At 49.2% G+C, this 25,279-nt stretch overlaps 1 protein-coding gene across 1 annotated transcript in view; it reads left to right on the top strand.

The window, feature by feature from the left end:
* Tgfa (transforming growth factor alpha) overlaps positions 1 to 25,279 on the top strand; it is a 70,118-nt gene that overhangs the window by 29,886 nt on the left and 14,953 nt on the right. Inside the window, exon 4 of the mRNA XM_055617632.1 lies at positions 6,890 to 6,943. Within this exon, the coding sequence (XP_055473607.1) occupies positions 6,890 to 6,943 (54 nt within the window). The remainder of the gene's footprint in view (positions 1 to 6,889; positions 6,944 to 25,279) is intronic.

Genomic DNA, 25,279 nt, shown 5'->3' with positions numbered 1-25,279 from the left:
TGTGTGTGTGTGTGTGTGTGTGTGTGTGTGTGTGTGTGTGTGTGTGTCTGTGTGTTTGGGGACTTGGGGGATGAGCTTTGTTGTTCACTTGGGAGAGGCTGACCTCAAATTCACAGTGCAGCGGAGGATGGCCTTGAAGGAAGATATTCCTCCTCCACTTTACTGTGCTGAGACACAGTCACCATTCCTGGCTTTTCAAATGGACGCATTTTAAATCTTGCTCAGGACTCCAGCCTGGACTGTGAGCTGGGGAAGGAGCTGGTCCAGAGCTGGCTTCTTTGCTGTCTCGGTAGCTTAGGCAGCCAGAGTCAAGGCGGGAAGGCCTCCCCAGAAGAACCGGTTTGGCAACTGTTGTGCTGCCTTGGAGAGGTCCTGAGGCCTGGGCTGGGGAGGCAGGGGGATCCAGGGATGGATGAAGTGTCCTGTGAGGGCTGGCTGTGTAGGAGGGCTGGGCTTGGATTTCAAAGCAGAGGGAGAGGCCGGACCTGGTCCTCAGCCCTGCCCAGAACTGGAGGAGTCGGAGGAGGACGTGAGTTTATTTTTGACCTTGTGTCTTGGGAAGCAGGCCCTGTTGGAGGGTGAGGCTGGAGATGGTGTTTGGGGCGGGAGGCAGGACAGGCATCTGGGATGATCCTGGTGACTTGGGCAGCTCACAGTGTCTGCCTCTGCTGCGATTGTGTGCGTGTCTGTGTCTCTGTGTATTTGTGTCTGTGTGTACACGCACCTGAGTACAGGTACCCAAGCACCATTGGCTCCTCTGGGGCTGGAGTTACAGGAGATTGTCAGCCACCTGGTGTGGGTGATGGACGTCCAAAAGCAGCGCTGGCTCTTACACGCTGAGCCACCTCCAGAGCCTCATCCTTCCCTTCCTCCTTTCTTTCTCTTTCCCTCCTTCCTGCTGCCTTTCATCCTCCTCCCAGTCTGACCCTCTTCATCTTCTCGCTATGCAGTTGTTTGCTCGATGTTTGATTCATTAACATAAGCAGACTGACCTCTTTAAATCTTAAAAGCAAAGTCAAGTGCCCTGGGGTACCAGTGGGCTTCAGCAGAGTGACCCTAGATCTCAAGCAGTCGCTTTGTTGCTGACCTTTCTGGGAGTCCTGAGGGAGAATGGGGTGAGCAACTGTTGCTGCTCCTCTAAATTCTGGGGAGTTCTGGCTCATGAAGAAGCAACATCAGGGTGGAGCAAACCTGCTGCCAGAGCCAGCGGGCAAACAGTGCTCTAAGGAAGCAATGCACCCACTTCGCTTCCCCTGTGCCACCGTCCTCTGAGCAGATCCTATTCTTGTTTGGCAGAGGGATTTCAAGATGTAGCAGGCTTAGAAGGTGTCCACCTCTCCCAGTTACTGACAACACGGGTCTGTGAGAAAGTCAGAATCAGAATTTAGAAAGGGTGAAGACTATGACGCCCAACCCCTTTGCCGTTTCTCCGCCTCCCTGTCCCTGAGGGTCTCTTCTAGACCTAGAAGGATGTGGAAAATTCCTATGAGCTTTCAAGCTGTGCTGGAGGACGGGCTGTGACACTATTGACAAACAATCACCAGAAGGTCACCAGAAGAGATTGCTTTAGACTTGCCAATATGAAATTAGCTGCTTTAGGGATCCCAGAGGTCAGTAGGACAGGCAGCTGCAGGACCCAAGCTCACTGACTATGAAGGGTCTTGACTTCCAGATAGATTAGCAAGCCATCAAGTCTGTAGTGAAGATATAGAAGCAGCAAGTATGCTGATTTGCTAGCTCATCCAGAGACTAATAGTTTGTATAATTCCATGCAAAACTGGAAAATGAGATTATCATAAAGCACTGTGCTAAGACCATGTATAGGCAGTCATTATGCCTGACCCCAATTCCAGGCAGAGGAGTTACTCAGAAGGGGTCAAAAGATGGTCAGCTGTCCCCAGCTAGCTGGCTGAGAAGGTGGACAGCCCTCTGTCTTCATAGATGCCTGGAGATTTGGCCAGTCTCAACCGGCTCTGCCATCTATAGACAGCGTCCAAGATGGACAAAGAGGAAACTGGCCCAGACATGGTGGCACGTGCTTATAATCCCAGTTCTCAGGAGGCTGAGACAGGAAGAGTGCTGTGAGTTCAAGACCTGTCTGAACTACATGGCAGAAAAAGAGGAGGGGGTGACAGGAGAGGAGGAGAACTTGCTAAAGAAAACACAGCCCTACACAAACCTAGGCTGTGGGCTCCTGTCTGCCTGCATTCCCCCATTCTCCTGAATGAGAATGCCTGGCCTTAGCCAAAAGGGAAAAAGAGAGGGGATTTGGTGTTTGGTTTTTGGGGTTTTTTTTTTCTTTCTTTCTTTCTTCTTCTTCTTTTTTTTTTTTTTTTTTTCTTGAGTCATGGTCTCAAGTGGCTCAGCTGTCCTTGAACTCCCTGTGTAGCTGAGGATGGCCTTGAACCTCTGATGCTGTCATCTCTACTTCCTGACTTTGGGGTTACAGATGGGAGCTGCCACACCTGGGCTTGGGATGGAGCCTACAGCCCAGTGCCATGCTGGGATCTTCTCACCTCCAAAGCAGGAGCATTATACAGGTTGTGTGTCCCTAGACTGAAAGCCTGAATCCAAAATCGAAAAGCTTTTAAATACCCATGTGAGGCTTCAAGTGGAAGATTCCACATCTGGCCTTCTGGAGTAGGTCACAGTCACCAGGCAGGCACCCTAGCACCCTAAAATTGCTGAGCCAAATGCCGCAAAGTCTATTCATAGAACATACATATGACACAAATTAATCTTCTGTTGGATTTTGCTCCTGCTCCCAAGATATCTCAGTATCTACATACAAATATTCCAAAATAAAATTCCAATCTATATATTGGGGGAGATTGTTTGATCATTAAAGCGGTTGCCCTGCAAGTATGAGGAGTTCTGAGTTTGACCCTCAGAATCTGTGGAAAAAGCCAGGTCCAATGGTGTGTACTTGTACCCCAGAATATGGATACAGAGACAGGAAGATCCTGGGGCTCACTGGAGTTCCAGGCCAGACAAACACCCTGTGTCCATACAAACTAACAAGGGGCTGAGGAGATGGCTCAGCAGTTAGGAGCACTTGTTCCTCCAGAGGCCCAGGCTCTGTTCCTAGACCCACAACCATCTGTAACTCCAGTACAGTATAGACCTTTGCCAGTGAGCTCCCCACCAAATTCTCTTCCTAGATGTCAGAGTCCCGACTGTGATTTGGAAGACTGGTCTAGAGGTATGGTGGCTATGAAAAGAGCCCTCTGTCCCATGGGGCCATCTGTCTAAGTGACTCATTCTTGGGTCTCTTGTCTTTCCAAACACCTTGCCTCACTGTCCCCAGAGTTCTCTTTGTCCTGTCTGGCCAGTTCCCCCGACGTCCCTCAGCAGCTTTGCCTAATGTCCTCTAAGCTGGTACACAGGACCTCTGGGAGCAGGGCAAAGTATAAACTGACTGCCTCTTCCCAGGAGAGGCATGGAGGCTCTTCTCCACTGGGGAATTTGTAAGGCAAGGTGCTTACTGGTCTGTGCTAGCGGGGACTAGAATCTGGGTCACCCATTTCTAGGTATTCTCATGCCATGGGGAGCCCTAGAGACCTTGTGCCAAGCTACAGGGTCCCACTGGGAGGCTATTCATATCTTCCTTGGTTCCTCCTCTGTCCTCATACTCTCTACCTCAAATGAGATAGAGAAGAAGAAGGGGAGGCTAGCAGGCACCCCTTCACCATGTGCTCCTGTATCCTTCTGTCCCACTTTAGCCCAGCTTCTGCCCATCCCACCCCTGCTGTTTTTGAACCCAGAGCATCTGTGCCCAAAGGCACCTGCTGTGACCATGATCCACCTCCCCATCTTTCCTTGACCCCAGAACCTCATCCAACCTCGCTCTTTCCTTGAAACCAAGCATAGAGGTCCAAACATAGGTGAGATGCGGCACTGCTTCGAGGTTCCCACTGAGCCATCCAGTGGAGGAGGTAGGAGCCTAGGAGCAGACATGGGCTGTAACAGAAGCCATGGCATGGCATACTCACCTTTGCCAGGGCAGTCTAAGATGGCCCTCTCAGGCCTGGGCACTGCAGCTGAAGATCCCCCAGGAGAGGACTGCCCAGTGATAGGCAATTGAGGACAGAGGGATCTGTCCCAGTCTGAAAGCACAGTCTTTGTCCAGACTGTCACTCTCAGTCAGGAGTGGGGCTGAAGTGTAGACGCCCCTGCTCTGGGACCTGGGGGAACAGGAGTGTTCAGCCTCTCACGGTGGCATTTCCCACTATTCCATCATGGAGAGGCTTGGGGGTGGCTCCACTTCATGCCCCCCGCCCCCATGCATGGGTCAGCTTTGCCTATCACCTTGTTTCTATCAGAAGTTTTTAAGTGGCAAACAGCAGCATTGCAAGCACGGAGAGCTCACCCTGCCTTGAGGGCCTGGGTTCCAGTTCTGTGTTGGGAGCAGGAACCAGGCCTCCCTACACATACACTTCTGCTGTGTGTGCTTCCCCTTCAACACCACCCACTGCCCTCCTTTTCTTTTTAAAGTCTGCAGCTGGGATTTCCCGCTTTGGAGCTATTTAGCCGGACAGGAGAATGAGACCCTGGCAGGACAGCCTTGAAAGGATGCCTGTCCCGAAGTAGAGCTGGTTGGGTGGCTCTACAGCCTGCCTTCCCATCCTTGGGACCAGTGCCAGGTGGCTTTGACACTTAGCCTAGAGGGACTGACGGCTCCTGCCTGATGCCGAGCCTGAGCCTAGGCTGTGTCTTTCTGAGCCCTGGTGGTGACAGCCAGCTCTGTGGTGGCCCCTTGGCTTTTCAGAGCCTCCTGTCTGCCAAGGCAACATGTTCCTAGAAGGCCTTCCGATACTAGGTCACACACCACTGGCTACCCAGAGTATGCAGATGGAGAAGCCCTCAGGCCTGGCTTATGGGTAAACTGAGGGCAAGGAGAAAAATCCCAGGAGGTGAGGTTGTAGCCTCTGGAAGACCTCTGGGCCTGCCAGGTCTGTGGGTTAAGCCAGGAGGGTCATCCTGGGTGGAAACACACTTGCTGGTGTGGCAAGACCAACCAGGGTACATCCACGAAACAGTGTTTTGCATGTTGCAAGGGGGCAGACCCAAGTCTCAATGTAGCATAGGAGATCTGCGCAGATTTCTGAATCTTTCTAAGCCTCTGTTTCCTGGGCACCCCCAGGGGCAGGGGCTGCTGGGAGGAACCTGCATCTAGGGTCGTGGAAAGGACGCAGTAAGAATGTCTGCGGAAGCCTGTGTGGATTGTGAAACAGTGGGACCCCACCTGAGGAGAAAGGCGGAACTCATCATCATGGAAACGGAGGGTACAGAAGGGAACTATTATTCTCACCCTTCTAGAGTCATAAATAAAAACGTGTTGTTCGTTGCTCAGAGGAACATGTGTTCTCTAGCCAGTAATTAATTCCTGAAATGCCTTAGAGAGTTTGGCAGTTGGCAGCTGACAGGTGAGAAGCAGAAGGATGAAGGGGCTTGTGCCAGGGGCCTAGCCCCAGCACACACGCTCTCTCCTGCCTTTGCTCCTGAAGCTGGTAGGGCCAGGCTGGGGGGCTGGGTTTGTGCTGTCTGCCCTGATAGGCAGGGTTCAGACAGGGAGGCGGCACAAGGATCACTCAGTGGTTTGAGGACAGTTGCTGACAGGCTGGTCATGCTCCTTGTCCTGAGGTATGCCAGGCATCTCCATGTCAGCCTTGACTGATTACGGGTCACTGGCTGGTTTCAGCCCAGAATGGTTTGTGGCAGTGCCCACAGTGTAAAGACATGACTATCCCACAGCTCTGAGGGCATAACCCCCAACGTTTTCTGGCTCTGGCAGGAATGGGTGTGTGCGTGGCAGATGTCCCTTTGAAATGTGTCTGGGGACCCTGTGAATGTGTGGGCTGTAGGAAGGAAGCGCCTCTGAGGAACAGAAGCCCACCATTGCACCCTCTGAGGTCATGTGGTAGAGGGCTAGACAAGACTTATCTTGATTTCTGCAGTGGCTTAAGCTCCTCTGCAGGACTGCCTGAGGCACCTCACCACCTCACCGCCTTTCAGTTTGAGGAAGTTAATTCGTGAAGAGGGCAAAACTCGTAAGAGCTTCCTTTTTTTATGAGAACTTACTGCTGTGTTTCCAGAGACTTCCACCCCTGTAACACGAGGGCAAGTACAGGTCACCTGTTGGCAGAGGTAGCTTTATGGGAAACAGAGAGGCCCTGCATGTGGGTTGATGCTGTACTTTCTCGGAATCCTCATGACTATCTTAGAGTCTGTATCTCGTGAGGGAAGTCTTTGGGAGCCTTGATTCTCAGGGTCACTGAGCTTCCAACCATGGGTCATTGTCCCTACCATTCTCTGTACCTAACGAGGCCTGGGCATACTGAACACAGCCCATGACCTCTCAAGGAAGAGTGTGGTGACAGTTCTCCCATCTGGCCTCAGCCAGGCTCCTCATACATCCTGGCTGTGGTGTGCAATGCTCTGGGGTCACCGTCCTTCTTGGCTAAGGACAGCCAATCCCAAGGAAGCAGAAATACCTTACCAGACCCCAGCTATGTCTCCGCACATTGCTTCAGCTAGAAGGAAGTCTAACTGTCACTCGGGGGGCCCCTGTGTGAGTCTGGGGTGCTGTACCCAACCCACGAGTATCTTCACACCCAAAAGACAGCAGCAGCACACCCAGCGAACAGAAACAGGTGGAGGCGACTACAGCCAGAGGGAAACGCTGATAGTTCCCTCTGCCATATTTCTCTCAGTCTTGGTACAAGGGGCCTCTGCTTTCGTTTTGCACCAAGCCCCTCAAAGAAGACAGCTAGTCACACCTGTTGGCCCCTTCATGAAATTCTGAAGTCCTTGCCTTTCAAAGTATTTGACCTCCAAGGAAGCCCTTTTCCGAGGAGACACTTACCCATCCTCTCTGCTTCCCTCACAGGTATCGTGTCAGCTGTGTGCCAGGCTCTGGAAAACAGCACGTCCATCCTGAGCGGTGAGTCCATCCTCCCTGGGTGTGGCTGGGCTGTGGGTCCTGCCTCACATCTGGAGAGCGCCTTCACTGGGACGCTTGCCTGTCCTTGAACCCTCTCTATCTCCTCCAGACAGACAGGGGAGATCCTCCTGGCAGGCCTTCACCATGGCCCAACGTGGACTGTGCATACTTCCTTCAGGGGCTGCCCACTGACAGAGCCCTTCACTGTTTAGACGCCCAGCATAGGCAGGTGAAATGGGGCCTGCGAGGAGCTTGAAGCTGTGCATACTTTACCAGCTCGTGTGATGATTAGATTTTTGGAGCTCCTCTCTCTCTCTCTCTCTTTCTCCTTCCCTATCCCCCCCAAATACTTCTAAGAGTTAGGAGACAAAGCCCTCACCATCTCCGTGTCCCAGGAAACCATTCCTGTTTCATTGGCTCCTAGCTAATGCCTTCTGTTTGTGCGTGGTAAATGGTTGTCTTAATGACTTTGATTCCTGTTTTTCTGTGTGTTGGGACAGGGGTGTGTGCTTGTACTCAGGTACTGGTGTTTATGTGGCAGGCACTTATCCACTGAGCCATCTGGCAAGTACCAGATGCTGTAGCAACACTTACAGCCTGGACTTAAGAGAACCTGGACATGAGGCCAGGCAGGGGTCACCACTTGTTCTGGTACCTGATGGAATACCTCCACCCTCCCACCCCCCTTGCCCAGGAGGCCGAGATGCTGCCTTCGTGGCTCCACTCTGCCTTGCACCCTTCTAGACCAAACTGTGCACCTGAGGCATGCAGGCTTCGGGGCTGGGTCGGCCAGGGGGGTTGGAGACCTGCTGGCCACTGAGTCTTGAGGCAAGTTGGAATGGTGGCAAGTGCTGGTGTAGCCATCAGTGGGAAGGGCATCCTTGGCTATGTTAGCCCTTCAAGTCCCTGTCTATTCACATAGACAAACAGGGACTGAGGATACTCTGCTCCCTCTGGGCCCTGGAGTGGTTCCTGCTGAGTCTCTTATACCTGATCCTTCAGCCACAAAATGGCAGGCCCTACCCCATCTGAAACCTCATTTCCTTCTTTCCCTTCTAGATTTCCTCCTGAGGGAATGTACCCAACATCAGCAGGCATTTAGGATTAACCCTCCTCACACAGAGGCCCCCAAATCAAGTCAGTTCCCTGCTATGCTGCCTGGGACTCGAATGGCTGAGCATTCCTGAAGGCTCAGGATGGCAGGCCAGGACCAAGAAGCTACACTGTACCCTCTATAGAAGGCCCCAAGCCACTTCTTTTCTGGGGACAGGGGAGGTGGCTTCTTGTCTGGCCTCGGGCTGCTCTCAGTTGGGTGGATAATTTAGATGCGGGACTGGTTCTCTTCAGTTTTGCACACTTTATAACCTGAGTCCCGGCACCCGGGGGAGGGGCCAGCAGTCAAGTTCAAACAGTGGTGACTGGGTCATAGTAAACTCTCCAAAGGTTAGTGACTAAGTAGGGCTGGCCTGCCTACTTTCTCTTCTTTTAGGTGATCTTATCAAAAGGACTGCTCAGTCTCTCCCACCCCTCTCTGCCATCTCCAGGGCTGAAATTCTGAGGTGGGGGCAGCTCAGATGTGCTTGTGCACATTTGGGTTCATGTGCACATAGGTATACATTTGTTCACAGGCGTGTGGAGGCCAGATGACAGCTTTAGATAGCACCCTGGAAACCACTGTCCCTCTCTTTTGCGATAGGGTCTCTCAATGGTTTGGGAGCACACCAATTAGGGTAGACCAGTTGGCCATCCAAACCCTCCTGTCTTTGCCTCTGAGCACTTGGATTAAAAGCATTCAACAACATCCATATTTTCAAGGAGGGTTCTGGGAATTGAGCTCAGATCCCTGTGTGCGAACAGCAGGCACTTTACTGACTGAGCCGTCTCCCCAGGCCTCAGTTTTAATTTGTGATTATTTTGGCATTTTCTTATGTTGCCCGATACTTGCATTTCTTTTCAGGTGAACACTATTTTTGGAAAATGTATTCATTATATACTGATTGACTTCAAAATCTGAGCTTCCCTCCTCCTTTGCCCTGGGTACCGGTGGGATCACACACTAAATTTTAGAAGCACCCACTAGGCATTAATATGAGGACTTTTAGGACAGTATCAAATGGGCATGGCTGTCTGCTCTGTTGACCAGAACAAGAAGCAAATATCCCCTAGTGACAATGGCAAAACAAGGGCCCCTGGCACTTGCAGGGGAAGCCCCAACATTGCAGAACATTGTGGAGAGAAAATTGCAGGCTCCATGTGCCAGCCTAAAGGTAGGACACTGGCTCAGAGGAACACAGGGTTTATCCCATGGGCTTTTTTTATGCACTAGGGAAAACATGCATGCCGTTAGAGCAGACAGTTGTCCTTGGCCTTTCTTGGTAAGCTCTTTCTCTTAGAGTCCCAAATATGGAGGGTGGAGGGTACCAGAGGTGTGGGAAACCAGGTTGCATCAGCGAAGGCTTCTCCGGCATCTACTTTGGGTGGGACAGTGGAGAACACGGCGCCTTGGGGAGGAGGCCAGGATCTGTTCGGTGGAGCCCGCTTGGTTTCAGAGTTTCCAAGTTCCTGAGCAGGTTAGTCCTCACGTCCCTGCTTAGAGTAGTTTCCTCATCTGTGGTACTGCACTGGAGAAACAGACAGAATCTCCACATGCCATCCTGATGGACACAGAGAGGCCTTGGTGGCCTGGTAGGGAGACTGTGAGGACGCCTTCAGGTTTTAGGGGGCATTGTAGTCACTGATCAGTTGGTGACGCCCACCCTGAGCCAGGGCAGGGAAGTGGTGGTGTGACTGCTATGCAGAGCTGACCCTCCATACCAACAGGCTCTGCATCTTAGAAGTCAAAGGACCAACAGCTCAAAAACACCTGCACAAATGGCAAGCATAGAACATGCATAGACTGTCTTCCCCTAAATGTTTACAGAACAGCAGTATGGCCACTGTTCATGCACTGCTTTGTGTGTAGAAGTAATGAAGAAGTAACTTTAAATGTACAGGAAGGGCTGGGAGATGGCCTGGTGGAATTGTGAAGATCACAGCTCTTCCTCAGGAGGATCCTGAGGAAGGATATAGATGGGTAAGCATGGTGGTTCCCTGTAATCCCAGCACGTAGGGTGAAGACAACTGATTCCTGGGGCAAGCTGGCTAGCTGGACTAGCTGAAACAGTGAGAGACCCTGCTTCAAAAAACACAGAAAGACACCTGGTGTCAACTTCGGGCCTTCACACACGCATGTGCACACCCCCCCACACACACACGAAACACACTCAAAAATATATATGCATATATATATTACATGTGTGAGAACCACATGTCACGTTCGTGTATAATCTATAGCAGTTCCTGTACGGACTTGAGCATTCGGTATGGGAGGGTCTTTGCTGGCTACAGAAGGGGCAGCTGCGTCTTGGGATGTTACATTCCAAGGATACTCTTGTGTCTTCAGATCCTACCCCTCTGGTTGTTAGAATCCTATAAAGAATGGGACATCTTGGCCTGGCCCTCCAGGAGCCCACCCCGCAGGTGACTACACAGTCTGTGAACCTTTCCTGGGAGTGTCACTGATTGCTTGCTCCGTGTGTCATTTGGACCATAAACTGCCACTGGAGTGAAATCGGCGTTCTGCAGTTTGGAACATAAACGTTGATCCTTGTTGGTTGTCTGTTTATGAACCCAAAGAGAACCATCAGCTGGAGGCAGGTGAGGGTGTTGGCACCCACGACCTAGCACGCTGGCTACACCCTCCTCAGGAACAAGCTCTGACCTACTCCAAAAGCACTTTTCAATGCCCCCTTTAAAAGGGACAGAGTGCACCCAGTCACAAAGCTGCCAGGCAGCCACACGCCTCGCCTCAGCAGTGTGGGACACATTCCCAGGCCGCTCATCTGGTTCTTTTCTCATGAGACTCACTGTAATGACCGAGTAGGTGTGTCAAGGGCCCCTCTGGGCCCCGGGGAGCCAAGTTCCAACTGGCCTGCACACTCCTCAGATTGGCTGTCTACACCTCTGACTCCTCATCCTTCACCTTGGCTGGGGTCTAAGGACACCCATCTGGCCTCAGTGTGTTTGCCAGATTGTTTAATTTAGTGTCTGGAAGACCTTTCAAATATGATGAGCAAAGAAACATCACTGTGGAGTTCCTTGTAGGGCACGTCACCATCCTCGCTTGCTTGGGCACTTCGGACTCCAGTCTGTGGAGAGCTGGGGCTGCACAGAAGGCGGGCAGGTCAGATTAGCGGGCAAAGCCTTTGAAGGCGCTGCTTGTTTACAAAGCAGGCGGAACGTGGGTCAGCCAGCCAGCCAGGACTCTCCTCGTCGCTGCCCTCATTTAACAAAAGCTTTTCAGAACTTCAAACTGCTTCCCCGTTCCATTGTCTACAGTTTTCCCACGTGTGAGGCTGAAGTCATTCTAAAATTAGAAGGCTCACGTGTTTGACTCAGGTACATGGCTCACCTGTTTCAAATCTGTGCCTCTCGCACAGGAGGCCTGCTGTGCCGCAGTTCGGATAAAACCGCACACACCTGTGTGCGAGGTGGCTTAGCGCTTTTGTAGAGGAGCAGTGGGACGGAATGACAGTCTTCCTGCCTCCCAGGGTGTGTCCCTGTTCTCTTCCACTTCCTCATTTTACCTGCTACTTGTGTATGGTGTGCATGCCTGAACGTGTTCCTGTTGGGTGTGTGTGTGTGTGTGTGTGTGTGTGTGTGTGTGTGTGTGTACAGGTGTGCATGTGCTTGTGTACTTACTTACACAGACAGACAAGGGGTGTCTTCCTTGATTGCTTCCCACTTTATTTTGTTTTGTTTTTAAGATTTTTCTCTTAATTTCCGTATATGCCTGTGTTTGTTTACTGTGCATATACAGGAAGAGGTATTAAATCCCCAGGAACTGGACTTACAGACGATTGGGCAGCCACCGTGTGGGTGCTGGGAACCGAACCCTAACTTTAACCCCAGCCATAACAAGGCAGTAAGCATTCTTCGCTGCTGAGCCACCCACCTTATTTTCTGAGACAAAGTCTTCCACTGAACCAAGAGCTCGCTGATACAGCTAGACTGGCTGGACAGCACACGCCAGGGAGCTTCCTGTCTCTGTCTCCCCAGGGTGGGGATCACAGGTTTGTGTCTCCCCACCTGGCTGTTTGCACCGGTGCTGAGGACTGGATCTCAGGTCCTCCTGCTTTCACTGCAAGCCCTCTGCCAGTCTGTGCTACACCTGTGGCTTTCCAAATAAAAGCTTCTCTGGGAGAAAACAGAACACAAAACATGGAAATAGATTGCTCCCTAGACTTGCTGGCTAAGAGACATTTACAGAGTCCTTAGCCTCAGTTTCCTTTCAGTGAAATAGAGGAATAGGATTAGGTCGGTGGATTTTCAAATCACGAGTTCCAGAATGACTTTAGTAGGGGTATGAGTATTGTAAAGGCATTCATGGAGTCCCTCGAAATAAAGGCATTTAGAGTGCAGTACAAGGACTTGGGGATCGGTCTTTGCCTTTCGCCTTCTCAAAGACAGTCTGTAAGTTTATTTCTGCTGTATGTCCAGCTAACCTGCCCTTGTGCTTTCAAGGATTCTCCATTGTCTGCCTCCCATTTGCCCCCCACTTAGAAGCATGACAACTGATCATATTTAATGTGCTCATCTTCATCAGGCCTTCCCAAAACCCTAACTCACAGGTACAGCACGCTCTCTCCTTCCACGCAGATACTGCACTAATTTCCATAATACATAATTAAAATATGCAAATACAATAATGACACAGCTCACATAGAGAGGTCTGAGCACAAACACAGGGGTCACTTGGTAACATCTAATCTAACCAGGAAGAACAGAAATAGGTTGTCTGCTGTGGAAGCCACCTACCTAAGCTTGTGCAGGCTGAGGGCCTCGATCCAACAATGCAGAGGAAGAGCGTGCTTAGCATTGGGTGTGCTGGGGCTTATTCTAGTACAGCTAGGATGTCAGGGCAGCCATCATCTTTGGAGGGAGTAACGCAAGTGATAAAATTAATGGAATTTTAGAATCCAGGCCTGCAGATGCCTTACTATATTGTTATTAGTGCTTAGCATTTATTTCGCACGCATTGTTGAGAACATTCTGTGTACCAGGCATCCACTGTAATTGGCCCTGAAGAGAAGTAAGTGTGAGTCCTGATGAAGAAGGAATGACAGTTGGTTTGGTCTGGTTTGGTTTGGTCTTTGGAGACAGGCTACATGTGTAGCCTAAACAGGCCTTGACATTTGACCTGATATGTAGATAAGAGTAGCCTTGGACTCCTGGTCCTTCTGCCTCCACCTTCCAAGTTCTGGGATTACAGGGATATGCCATCATGCCTGGCTGATGGTGATGATTGTGACATCCCAAACGCTGACAAAGCCAGGACAGACCTTGAAAGACTTCTCTCAAGAAAGCCACACTTGTAAACTCTGAAGACTCAGTGTTCTTAACCTAAGTTCCCAAATGCACAGTTTTCATCTATTTCAATCTGTTGCACCTTGCTAAACTAGATGCTAAGCTGGCTTCCAGTCCGACTGGCCACTCTTCCAAGCTGGGGCTGGGGCGTGGCCAAGGAGAGCATTTCTCTCAGGTACTGATCCTGTCACAAACAAAACCCATGTCCTATAAAAACAATTACAAACAAAAATTGTGCCTTCCCACCATCCAGCTGTGCAAAAAGTGGCTGCTTAGAAGGAGTTGGCCTCAGAGTCCTGTCTGGAAAGGACTGGGTGCCCAGCTGACCCAAGGCATCAGGTCACATATAAAGACACAGGGGTCATGCATGGGCTGGGCCATTACTCTGTCTTCTGTGAGAATATCCTAGGCCAGCCATTCTGTGGTTATCTTAGTGAAGACCAAAGAAGAATCTTATTAGCAGAAGCAGGAGGGGAAACCTGCAGGATGGCAACGAGCCAGAGGGCAGTGAGGCCTGAGAAAGAGGGGGATTCTCTAGCTAGACCTGCAAGAGAGGAGCCTAGCACCCCAAGGCCAAAATGACCTGGGAATCATTCTTGATAGCAGATGGTTGTTAAGCAATTGGCTGCCTTCCAGGTCCTGATTGTCCTAGCTAGTACTAACTGTCAATTGGACACAATCTAGAATCGCCTGAAAACAACTCCAACTAGATAACTTTCTTTATTAGGTTGGTCTGTAGGCATGTCTGTGAGGAATCGTCTTGATTATTGCTTGACATAGGGGGGCCCAGCCAACAGCAGGCAGCCCCGTCCCTAGGCTGGTGATCCTGGGGTATATAAGAAAGCTAAGCATGAGCCGCCGAGCAAGCCATCGAGCAGTGCTCCTCCACGGCCTCTGCTTCATGTTCCTTTCTGCATGCCTGCCCTGACTCCCACACACACACAGCGATGGACTGTCACAAATATACGTTTAGAAATTATACAGATGAAGAAATGAAATGTGCAACGATAAAATAAAAGGACAAAAATAAAGGGCAAGCACACAGTACCCATGTGTAGTTAATGAGCCTGTCGCTCCCTCTGTCCTCGGTGTCTGGCTACACCTGTGCTGTCTCCACGCACAGGGCCTCCCCTGCTAGCGTTGTGCAGGAGCCTGTGCCCTGCGCCCTGCAGCCTAGCCCCAGGTCCCGCTTCCCAGCACAGCAGCCCTCCCTGAGGCCTTGGCATCCAGCTGAGTGTTTCCCCAGCCCTGAGCTTACCGTAGTGGTCCCGTGACTCCCAAGTCACAGTGCTCTTTGCAGAAACCAAACGCAGGGGTTTCTAGATCACACAAACTACTTCCCGAGAGTTTGACTTGTTGTGTCTATGCTATCGGGGGATGCACACGCCACAGCGCATGTGTGAAAGTCCAAAGTCAGCTTAGGACAGCTGGGCCTCAACGACCTCCTCTCCATGGAACCCAGGGGTCAAACTCCAGTCCTCAGCCTTGCCTGGCAAGCTCTTTATCAGCTGAGCCATCCACCCACCCCAAGATCCGCAACGCACCATTAGGAAGTGAGTCCTTGGTTAGATAGCTTTGCTCAGTGGTAGGCTAAGGTAAGTGCTCTGAGCACGCCCAAGCTCGGGTGTCCAACAGCTTAGTGCATTAAATGCATTTTTAGCTTATATCTCCTGTGTGCCACTTATCCGGCCAACACCTCCTTGCCAGTGGAGGAGTTCTACAGTGGAAACCTTCCTTTTAACAGAAAAGCAGAAGGCCTGTCTGCTTCCCCAACCCTAGGGACAGCTCTCATCTGTGAAGACAGACTGAGGACCACTGGAAGACGCTGGGAGGGTGATGTAGCCTCTCTGTGTCCTGCTTCTTCCTCAGTGAAGTTCTTCTCCTGGGCTGTGAGGATGAAGGCTGTGTGTGTGCACTGGACACGTCCCTCCCACGTGCTCCCTAGCTGTCCATGGCTGTTCTCCATGCTTTGTGTCATTGCTGGAGAAGCAGGTCCTATGAAGCAAGACTCTCTTTGGGCTGTTTTATCCCTTGCCGTTGAGTGCTGAGGCCGTAGATCTGACACTTCAAGGCCATGAAGTGGGGGAAGTCATGTCACTGGGGGAAAATGTAGACCCAGTTCCCTTCAGCACAGGGCCTATGAATCTGAATTCTCAAGCTTTAGTCACATTTTGCTAGAGCTTGGTGGGAAGCCCTTAAAAGCTAATACATTCTCACCTCTGAGTGACAGTTCTCTATTCCTGGAGCCCTTGCTTCCCCTCGGCTGGATTTTAGAATGAGGCAGGTCTAAGTTTGAAGTGAACCAGCGCCCTCACCTCAAAGCCCCCCATCCCCATTGGGATGTCACCTCTGGGATAACAGGAAGTGCACAGTGAGTTGGAGGTAGGATGGTGGCTTTGCTTCCTGCGGTCTCAAGCTGGTGTGGCAGTTTCTAAGTGTGGAGTCACAGAGCCTGCAGTTCACAGATTCAGCCCAAGTCCAGCCAAGCGGTTCTTAACCTTCCTAATGCTGTAACCCTTTAATACAGCTCCTCACATTGTTGGTGACACCCAATCATAAAAGTATTTGCATTGCTCCTTCATAACTATAATTTCTGATATGTGGATGGTCTTAGGTGACCCCTGTGGAAGAATCATTCGACCCAGAGGGGTCATGACCCACAGGTTAAGAACTGCAAGCCTAGACTCTTGTCTTGAAATCCTGGCTCAATTCCAGATGTTTCACACATCCAACCCTTCTGTGACAGGGTTCCTGTGGCTAAATAAGTCTTGAATTCATGAGCCTCAGAGAAAAGGGTGAGATGGAGCAAAGTAGAGGCTCCATGAAGCAGCTCTGCAGCCTGGAGCCAGGGGGAACATGTTTTCCTTCCCCTGTGTCATCCAGCAGCTCACAAGCAGCCCTCTCTTGGGCCTCCTCCCATCTCTCCTCTGAGGGGCTATGGCAGCATCCCTCCGTGCTTTGCTCGGTAGGTCTAGAAAGATGTTTTTGAGGTCCCAGAAGGGAAAGGTGTCACTGTCACCCTGAAATCTGCTACAAATGAATCTTCCCCATACTGTGACAGGCTATGACATGCCTCTATAAAGTCAAGTATCTTCTATTAAAGTCTGTTTTCAGCACTTTGAAACTGGCACCTAGTTAAATAAAAGCCAGCATAGAGAAGGCAAAATCCTGAGTCCTGACCACAGGGCCCACTGGTGGCAGTTTCTGAGTCAACCCAACCTTTTCAGAATAAGCCCTCCCTCCCTCTTTCTTTACGGGGGGGGGGGGGGGGAGGTGGTTTCACTCTGTCACTCAAGATGGCCTGAAGCCTATATATAGCCTTGGCTGACTGAATTTGTAGCAATCCTCCTGCCTCAGCAAAAAATCTAACTTTAATCTCAAAAGCACGTGCCCTACAAAGAGTAGCCAAGCCTTTATTGATTACATTTTATTAAATCAACATACATAATGTCCAAACCTGCTGTGAGAGTTCAACAACATGTTGATTGGTCATGTTAAAGTCACGCAGTCCTAGTTGGGCTAACTGACAGTATTTGCCGTGTGCTGGGTCACCATGTCAGCAGACCTGTGGACCGTGGGTGATCCTGCAGATTGCAGAATGAGTTGGCAGGAATAAAAAGCAGTGTTCTCCTGGTTCGGCTTTAATGTGTGCGATGTCCCTGTGTGCTGGGCACCTCGGGTGGCCACCATGCAGGAAGTTTCCAGGTCAGCAGGAGAGATAAAGTTTCTCTTCATTTTCCCCTGACTTGCTGAAAAGATGTGTCAGCAAGAAAATCACTCCCGTTTGATAGCACTTAGAGCTGGAGCCTGGAAGCCTGAGGGTGAAGTCACTTTTTGAAGACTAAGTAGCATATGAGTGTCCATCCTCAGGTCCAGTGGTGGTCTCTTCCTGTAAGAGTGTTTGCAGGGATCTGGTCACGGGCGCTTCCTGGCGGAACCTCCTGATTCTGGCTGTGTCAGGACAGTTATGAAATATGGATGAACCTTGGCAATCACTGTATTTCAAAACATTGTAATTTTTGTGTATGTGGCTGTGTTGTGCTGGGGATCAAATCTGGGGCCTTGGGCAAACCCGACAAGTACTCTATGACTGAACTATTGAACTACAGTACAGACACCTCCAGGTCACTCCCTCCTCCACTTTTTTTTTTGTAAAAGACTGACATTTAGAATCTGGCTCAGGCCAAGCATGGTAGGTCCCCCACAGATACCTCTGAAAGCTTCCAGCCAGTGTGTGGAGACAGACAGACAGACACACACACACACACACACACACACACCCGAGGAGCCTTTGATACATGGCTAGTCCAAGTCAAGATGAGTTAGCAATAGACAACAGATGGTGGATTTAAAGGTTAGTGCGTTTAGAATGAATACCCTATAATAAATATGTTCACTGGTCATCTTCATCTTGATTACCGGGGCTCAGACCCACTTCACCGCTGAAATTCACTAGGATTCCCACTGTCCGTAGCCATGAGGACAATGACAGTGAGGACACCTACTCCCATGGCTCTGAGCAAACACTGGCCATCCCACCCTGGCAGGCGTGGACATGAACCCTAGAAGCTCCTCTGTGTGGAGATGTCCATCCCAACCCTAAACCAGGGGAGGACAGAGGGCGTCCTCCACACCACTGCGCAGGCCTCGGTTGTAGCTGGGGGCCCTTGTGTACTCCCCTCCATTTATGTTGGTAATGAACTAGCAAGGGATCAGGGACCCCCTTTTCCTTGCCTCAATTCCCATCTCTGTAGACTGTCTCCAATCCCCGACCCTGGAGCCATGTCCGTCCTCTTTCCTGGGTCCTGTTCACCCTGACACACTATCTCATATAGCTGCTTCCCCACAGCCTGTTCACCAACTGGTACGCCTGGCCCCAGGGGGTCCCATGCCAGCTTTCTGGTGACTTCATCTGTCCAGGGAAGCGATGGTGTTTGCTATCTGCCGCTGTGGCAAACACCAGGAGCAGAAGCAACTTGGAAGTGGGAACTGTTAGTCACTGTGAGTGACACCATGGCGAAGGCGACTCACAAAAAGAAAACATTTGATTAGGGCCTTGCTTACAGCTTTAGAAGGCTAATCCACGGTCATCCTAGTGGGAGACAGTCATGGAGCAGTAGCTAAGAGTTATACAGTAGCAGGAAAAGAGAGACTGAGACTGCCGTGGGATTTTGAAACCTCAGAGCCCACCCCTAGCGACAGTTACCTCCAACAGGACCACGCATCCCCAAGGAATTCACCAACTGGGGACTAAGTATTCAAATATATGCACCTAAGGGGGTTGTTTTCATTCAAACCACCACTGGGAGGAAAGGGTTTATTTGGCTTCCAAGTCTCCATCACAGTCCATCATTGAAGAGAAGTCAGGGCAGGAACCCAAGCCAAGCCAGAGCAGAGGCACTGAGGAATCTGCTTACTGGTTAGTTTCCCCTTTGGTATGAGTGTGTGAGTGTGAGTGTGTGAGTGTGAGTGTGTGAGTGTGAGTGAGTGTGTGTGTGTGTGTGTGTGTGTGAGTGTGTGAGTGTTTGTGTGTAAGTGTGTGGGGGTGAGTGTGTGTGTATGAGTGTGTGAGTGTGTGTGTGTTACAGTGCATATGTGGAGGTCAGAAGACAGCCTTGGTTGTCAGTCCTTGCCTTTACCTTGTTAGAGACAGGGTCTCTTTTTATTTGCTGCTGCATGTGACAGGCCTACAAGCCTTGGCAATTCTCCTGGTTCTGTTTCCAGTCTCGATGTAGAAGCTTGGAGCTCACAGACAAGAGCTGCTCCGGCTTTACCGAGGTTGTGCTTTGAGAGGGTGATTCCAAGCCAGCTACTCTGTGGTTGATAGTGTCAGGGGAGATGCTACCATAGGTTAGCACATGGCCATCTTATTCTCCCATCTCAGGATCACTATGGCATGAACTGGCTCTTTCTCAAAAGATGTGAAACACCACGTTTTCTGGTGTCAGCTTGCTGTATTCAACTAGATCTGTTCTGGGGCTTTCCATGCTGGCTTTCAGATGTAACTTTTTTCTTGTGCCACTGTTAAAAAGCTTTAGTTATTTCTGTTTCATTGTGTCTATTATAATATTTAATGGTATAAACCTCTCTATGTTTAAAGGAACACTGTATCTTTAAATATCTCATCTCTTCCCCTTAGAGGTGAACCTAGTGTTATTTAGTCGGGTTCTCCCTTATCCTGAAGGTTTTGAAAGAGTAACTGGGTCTTCTCTTGATGGCGAATGTGTGAATAAGAACAATTTTATAGCATCGTGCTTTTTCATCAAGGCACAGTTTCTGCTAAATAAATTACCTTAAAGGAAAGACCTGTGGTGTTCCACAAATAGATGCCAAGGACACCTTTTACAGATTCTTCCCAAGCGTTCTGCAGAATCTATATTTCAGAATCTTTGAAGACCATCTTTCCGGGGATGTTTTAAAACTATTTCTAGAATTGTCATTATTTTGGGAACTTTTTACCCTTAAAACTTTATGTATACAACACAACATTGTGAATTATCATCTTTAAAGATTGTTTTTATTTATGTGTATGTGTATGGTGTGGGTGTTGTGTGTGTAAGTATAGGGATCTATAGAGGCCTTAAAGGGCATCAGATGTCCCAGACCTGGAGTCAGCGTGGTTGTGAGCCATTATGTGGATGCCGGGAACCAAACTTTGGTCCTCTGCAAGAGCAGCAAGCTCTCTTAACCACTGAACCACCTCCTAAGCCTAGCAGTTCGGGGAATTACGAACCACATCATGGGTAGAAAACCACCTTTCTCCAATCCTACATGTTTTAAATTGGTTAGCATGGGTTTGAGGCAACTACTGACCTTAATCCGGACACTGGTTACTTTTCAAGACCCTATCACACATCATAACAAGCTGACGTGGGATACAGTGGCATTTCACATCTCTAGGTAGAGCACAGTCCACGTCACAGTGACACCGATATAGGAGGGTAAGCATCTGAGATAAACAGATTTAGATTTGGAAGCTGGGTGGCATTTTAAAATAAATATTAACAGATATTTATTTCAAAGATGGAAGCATAAAATTTCTCTAAGAAAATACAGTTGAGAGGCTACAGGTTAGCTCAGTTGGTAGCATACTTGCCTAGCACACACAAAGCCCTGTATGAGCCTCAGCACTGCATAAGCCAGGACTGGTGGTGCACACCTGTAATCTCAGCACTCGAGAGGTAGAAGCTATAGGATCAGCAGTTCAGGGTCATCCTGTGCCAGATGGTGAGTCTGATGCCAGCTTGGGTGTATGAGAACCTGTCACAAAAATATTTTTGTTATATTTATTTTATTATGTTTATTTACTATATATTATATATATTAGGGATTGGGAAGTAGGGCATTTGTCCAACTTTCATGAGGCCCTGACTTTAATCTCCAGGACCAGAAATTTAAAAGAAAAAGAAAAGAAAAAAAAAAAAGAATAACTAGAACATTGAAGAACAAACAATACAGGGGAACAGTTATAAAAATTATAGTTTTATGAGGACTACTGAAGAAGCCACTACAGAAAAAAAAAATCCATAGTCAATATCTGTCTATTCTTGAATCCTAAAAAAAAAAAAAATTCATATCCTTATTATATAAAATACTTGCCTAAAGCAATGGAAAAATCTTCACACCCCACCAAGAGAATGAACAGATCATTCCAATGGGTATCTTGTGACAGAACAACTCCCCAGGCCAAAAAATACAAAGCAGATATCCAGGCTTGAAGCCTCCAAAGAAATGCAAATGAATATGAGGTAGCATTGGAGAGACAGGCATCCATCCTTGGTATGTAAGATCTGACCAAAGCAGGTTGGCAGCACTCACCACAGAGCCCTACTCACCCACTGACTTGTAAGAATTTACCCTAAGGAAATAAGCATTGGGTGAATTTAGGTTGAGACCCAGCTGTGAGATGGAGTCGGGGGCTAACAAGATGGCTCATCGTGTAAAAATGCCAAGGCCATCAGCCTGAGTTCAATCCCCAAGGACCAACATGGTGGAGGGAGAAAGCAGACGCCCACGTTATCCTCTGCCCTCCACACAGGCCAACATAACACATGTGCACACACAAAAACAACCATAATGATGATAATAATTTTATAAGGAAACTCAGTGCTGACGTGATACTGCTGCTGCTGGGGAAGGACTGGAGTCGCTGTGGGATGCAAGAATGGACAGGCGTGGGAGCCTGTGTGCCTGAGACCCTAGTGGAGGCTGAAATAGAACCAATGCCTTTGGGGTTTAAGGCTTCTCCGGTTCTTACACTTCAAGTTACTTTGACTTTGGGCTCAGATTTCTCACCTCGGGTTTTCCCGTTGCAGCTTAAGTTTATGTGGCCCTGGCAGACAGAATTCTTTCGGGTGTGGACTGTGATCATCCACACACAAAAACTTAAGTCTCTCTTCTCTTCTTGCTGCTTTGCCTTTTAGAAGGGCTGCCTTGGGGCTAGAGAGGGGGGTGGGGAGCACTGTTCTTGCAGAGGACCACAGTTCAGTTCCCAGCACCCACATAGCAGCTCAACTATCTATAACTCCAGTTTCAGAGCATCCAAGGCCCGCTTCTGACCTCCACAGCACCAAGTACATACGTGGAGATAGATGTGCAGGCAAAACACTCGTACACATAAAATAAAGATAAATAAGTATGTTTTTAAAAGAAGTGTCATCACAGTAGAGAATATCTTGTTACAGACAGCAGATAAAAGGAAACTCTTTTTGCATGGTGTGACAGACTGAGCCCCACAGAAATGCCCCAGCCCCTAGAAACTGTGACAATGCTACCTCTGTGGCAAAGGGACTTTGTAGATAGTCTACAGGACTTTGGAAGTGGACTCATCCCAGGTAGATGGTCTGATTGTAGTTTTAAGGATCCTTAAAATAGGAAGTCAGGAGGGCAGAAGAGAGTCAGTGGGAGATTCTACGACAAGAACATCTCAAGCTGAAGAACACAGGAGACTTCTGAAAGCGCTTGAGCGAGCTGGCTGGTACAGGTGGTCATGCCTGCTTGATTCCAGCCTCTTGACATTCATGTTAACTTGTAGCTTCCAGGGTTGTAAGATAATACATTTGTGTGGTTTGTAAGTCACTTCATTTGCAATTTTTGTCATTGTGGCAATAATAACTAAGACATTTGGAAAGAGAGCACAGACTGAATTTGAACTTGAGCCTTCTGTGTATCCTAAGGTGGTCCTGGAGAGAAGCTCACAGGCCTAGAGCCATCACAGATGGATGGAGTCCTCTCTCTTCATCCCTCAGGTTCTGGCCTTGCTCCGGAGTTCTATTTACCCTTGTAGGTGCCTGGCTGTCATGATACTGAGGAGGGTGGGGCTGCGGAGGAAGTTTTAGCTGATTTGTCTGAGAGGCGGTTTCCTTTTTCGGGTGTGTGCTCAGATGAGTGGCATCTTTCTCCCGTGCAGGATCCTGGAACTCTTCTTCAGTGAGTGCTATGCAGGAAAACCCGGTCGGTCTAGGGGTCAGAAGCCATCAGAACCATAGCAAAGAGGCCACGTGCACCTGACCCTGGGTGTGGACCCTTCAGCTTACCCATGTCGGTTCTAGATCTTTCTAGAAATGTTTCCTAGAGGAGCCTTCCTGCTCCAACTCCTATCCCAGATCACTGCAAATTTATATAAAGAAAGAAGTTTGAGAGTCAGGGGTGGAGAGATGACTTGGTGGTTAAATGAGAATATTGCCCTTACACAGGAGCTGAGCTCCGCTCCCAGCACCCAGCACCCAGGTGGGGCGGCTCACACCTGCCTATGTATCCAGCCTTAGGGGATTCCGATGCCTCTGACCCTACCAGCACCAGCACTTGAATGCATATATACCCACACACAGACACAGACACAGACACATAATTTAAAATGATTTAAAAAAAAAAAAAAAAAAAACTTCTTTAAAAGGAAGTCTGTGGGGCTGGAGAGACAGCTCAGAGGTTAAGAGCACTCACTGTTCTTCCAAAGATCCTGAGTTCAATTCCCAGCAACCACATGGTGGCTCATAACCATCTATAGTAAGATCTGGTGTGCAGGCAGAATGTTGTATAAATAATAAATAAATCTTAAAAAAAAAAGAATATTCTTGATTCCAAAAGGAAAAAAAAAAAAAAAAAAGAAGTCTGAAACTCTAGCATCACCACAGGGCCATATAGCAGGCATTCCAAGTCTCTCAAAGCCATTTGCCCAGAAGACGGGGTGGGTCCTGCTCTGTCTTTTTTTTTTCCCCCTGGCCCACAGGAACATTGCAGGAGGAAAGGAGAATTCTCACCCAGTGTGAGGTAACACTATGGAGACATAGGGGCTTTCTACAATAATAGTTTAAAATTGTATTTTAATTTCAAAAAATAAAAAAATATATATTTATGCCTTTCCTGGATACATAAACACAGACATCATAATAATCCATATTCATTGCAACTGGAGGTTGAACCCATTAAACACAAATACATACACTCCGCTCTCAAATTTGTGTCTGCAAGGAATCAAGGCTCCCCTTAACAACAGACCGAATCAGTCTTAGAACCACTGCACACAAATGACTGGCGGTTTTCAGCATTCACACAAAAGCCAAGTGTTTTAATGAGGGAGTGACGTGAAAGACACCTTTGTCTTTTGAGCATATTTGTAGTACAAACGGTGATTGAGCTGCACGGGGGGAATGACACACAGCTTGTTAGCCCAGCACACGGAAAGGGTGTGAAATTAGTCAGGGATGTGAACACCCCCCACTCTCTACAAACACGGTTCATAATCTAAGAGAACAGCGAGACGCCTGGCAGCAGCCACACAAAGAGGCAGGGTGGGGACGGGGCGGGGGAGGTAGGGCAGCCAGGCCTTGGTCTACAAGGTCCCTGGGCTCTGACCAGCTCCCAGGCTAACCAGCAAAGTGACCTTAAACAAGTGGCTCGACCTCTCCATTTCCTCGTCTGTGAAATGGGAGGATAATACCTGCTTGTCTGCTGATGGGGAGAAGTAGGGCAGAGACTGACGCAGGCAGTCAGCCACCTCATCTCCTCCACGCCTGACCTCAGAGGACATGCTGGCCAGCTGCAAAGATGCCAGGGCCATCTTTAACTGACCATACTGCAACACTGAGCCCATTCATCCCACCCATCCTCTCCCCTGGGCCCCACCTGGGCCAGGTGTGCAGAAGGAAATGCCTCATTCAGGTACCTGTTAAAGTGTCCTGCAGGGTAGCAGAGCAGCTACAATCAGTGTGACACCAGCTCACCCTCGCTCCCTCTCTTTCCCAAACCCTTGCGTGTTGGGTCTCCAGTCTTGTTCCACTCCCTCTCCCTCTCGGTCCCTTTGTTTTTCTCTCCCTTGAATCTCCCATCAACAAGGAGTGCGGGTACCAACCTCCCCCAGCCCAAGGCTTGTTTCAACACATTTCTCTTCTGCAGCATTGAGCCAGACGTGGGACGGGGACATGGGGGAATTGGTCTGAAAGTCTCATCTACGACCTTGTAGACACTCAGACTCCTTCCTTGGGTCTTAAACGCTCTCCATCAACCCCATGTGGAACAGTGTCACAGGGCTTCCTAAGGAATGAGGGTAGGAAATGGACAGGGCTGCAGACTCCTGCACAGCACACGTGGAGAGCGCCCTTCACTCAGCAGAGCCAACAGCCAGGGGCCTGCCGAGAGGACGGCGTGAGAGGACCCTGTCTCGGCACACACTTGTCTTTTGAGTTAGTAAGAGAATAAAGGAAATGCACACTTTTTAAAATTAAATTAAAATATAATCACATCACTGTCCCACTTCTTTTGTCCCTCCCTTCTTTTGCTCTCTCTTTCAAACTCATGGCCCTTATTTCATTCACTGTGTATATATGTATACATATGTATATGTATATTCCTAAAGGTACAAATACAACCTGCTCAGTGCATATGGTGTGTGTGTGTGTGTGTGTGTGTGTGTGTGTGTGTGTGTGTGTGTGT

The sequence above is a fragment of the Psammomys obesus genome, unplaced genomic scaffold, assembly GCF_907164565.1.
Source record: "Psammomys obesus unplaced genomic scaffold, mPsaObe1.curated_primary_1811, whole genome shotgun sequence".
Classification (NCBI taxonomy): domain Eukaryota; kingdom Metazoa; phylum Chordata; class Mammalia; order Rodentia; family Muridae; genus Psammomys; species Psammomys obesus.
Note: the sequence above shows the minus strand (reverse complement) of the source record. Positions and strands in the feature narration are given on the sequence as shown.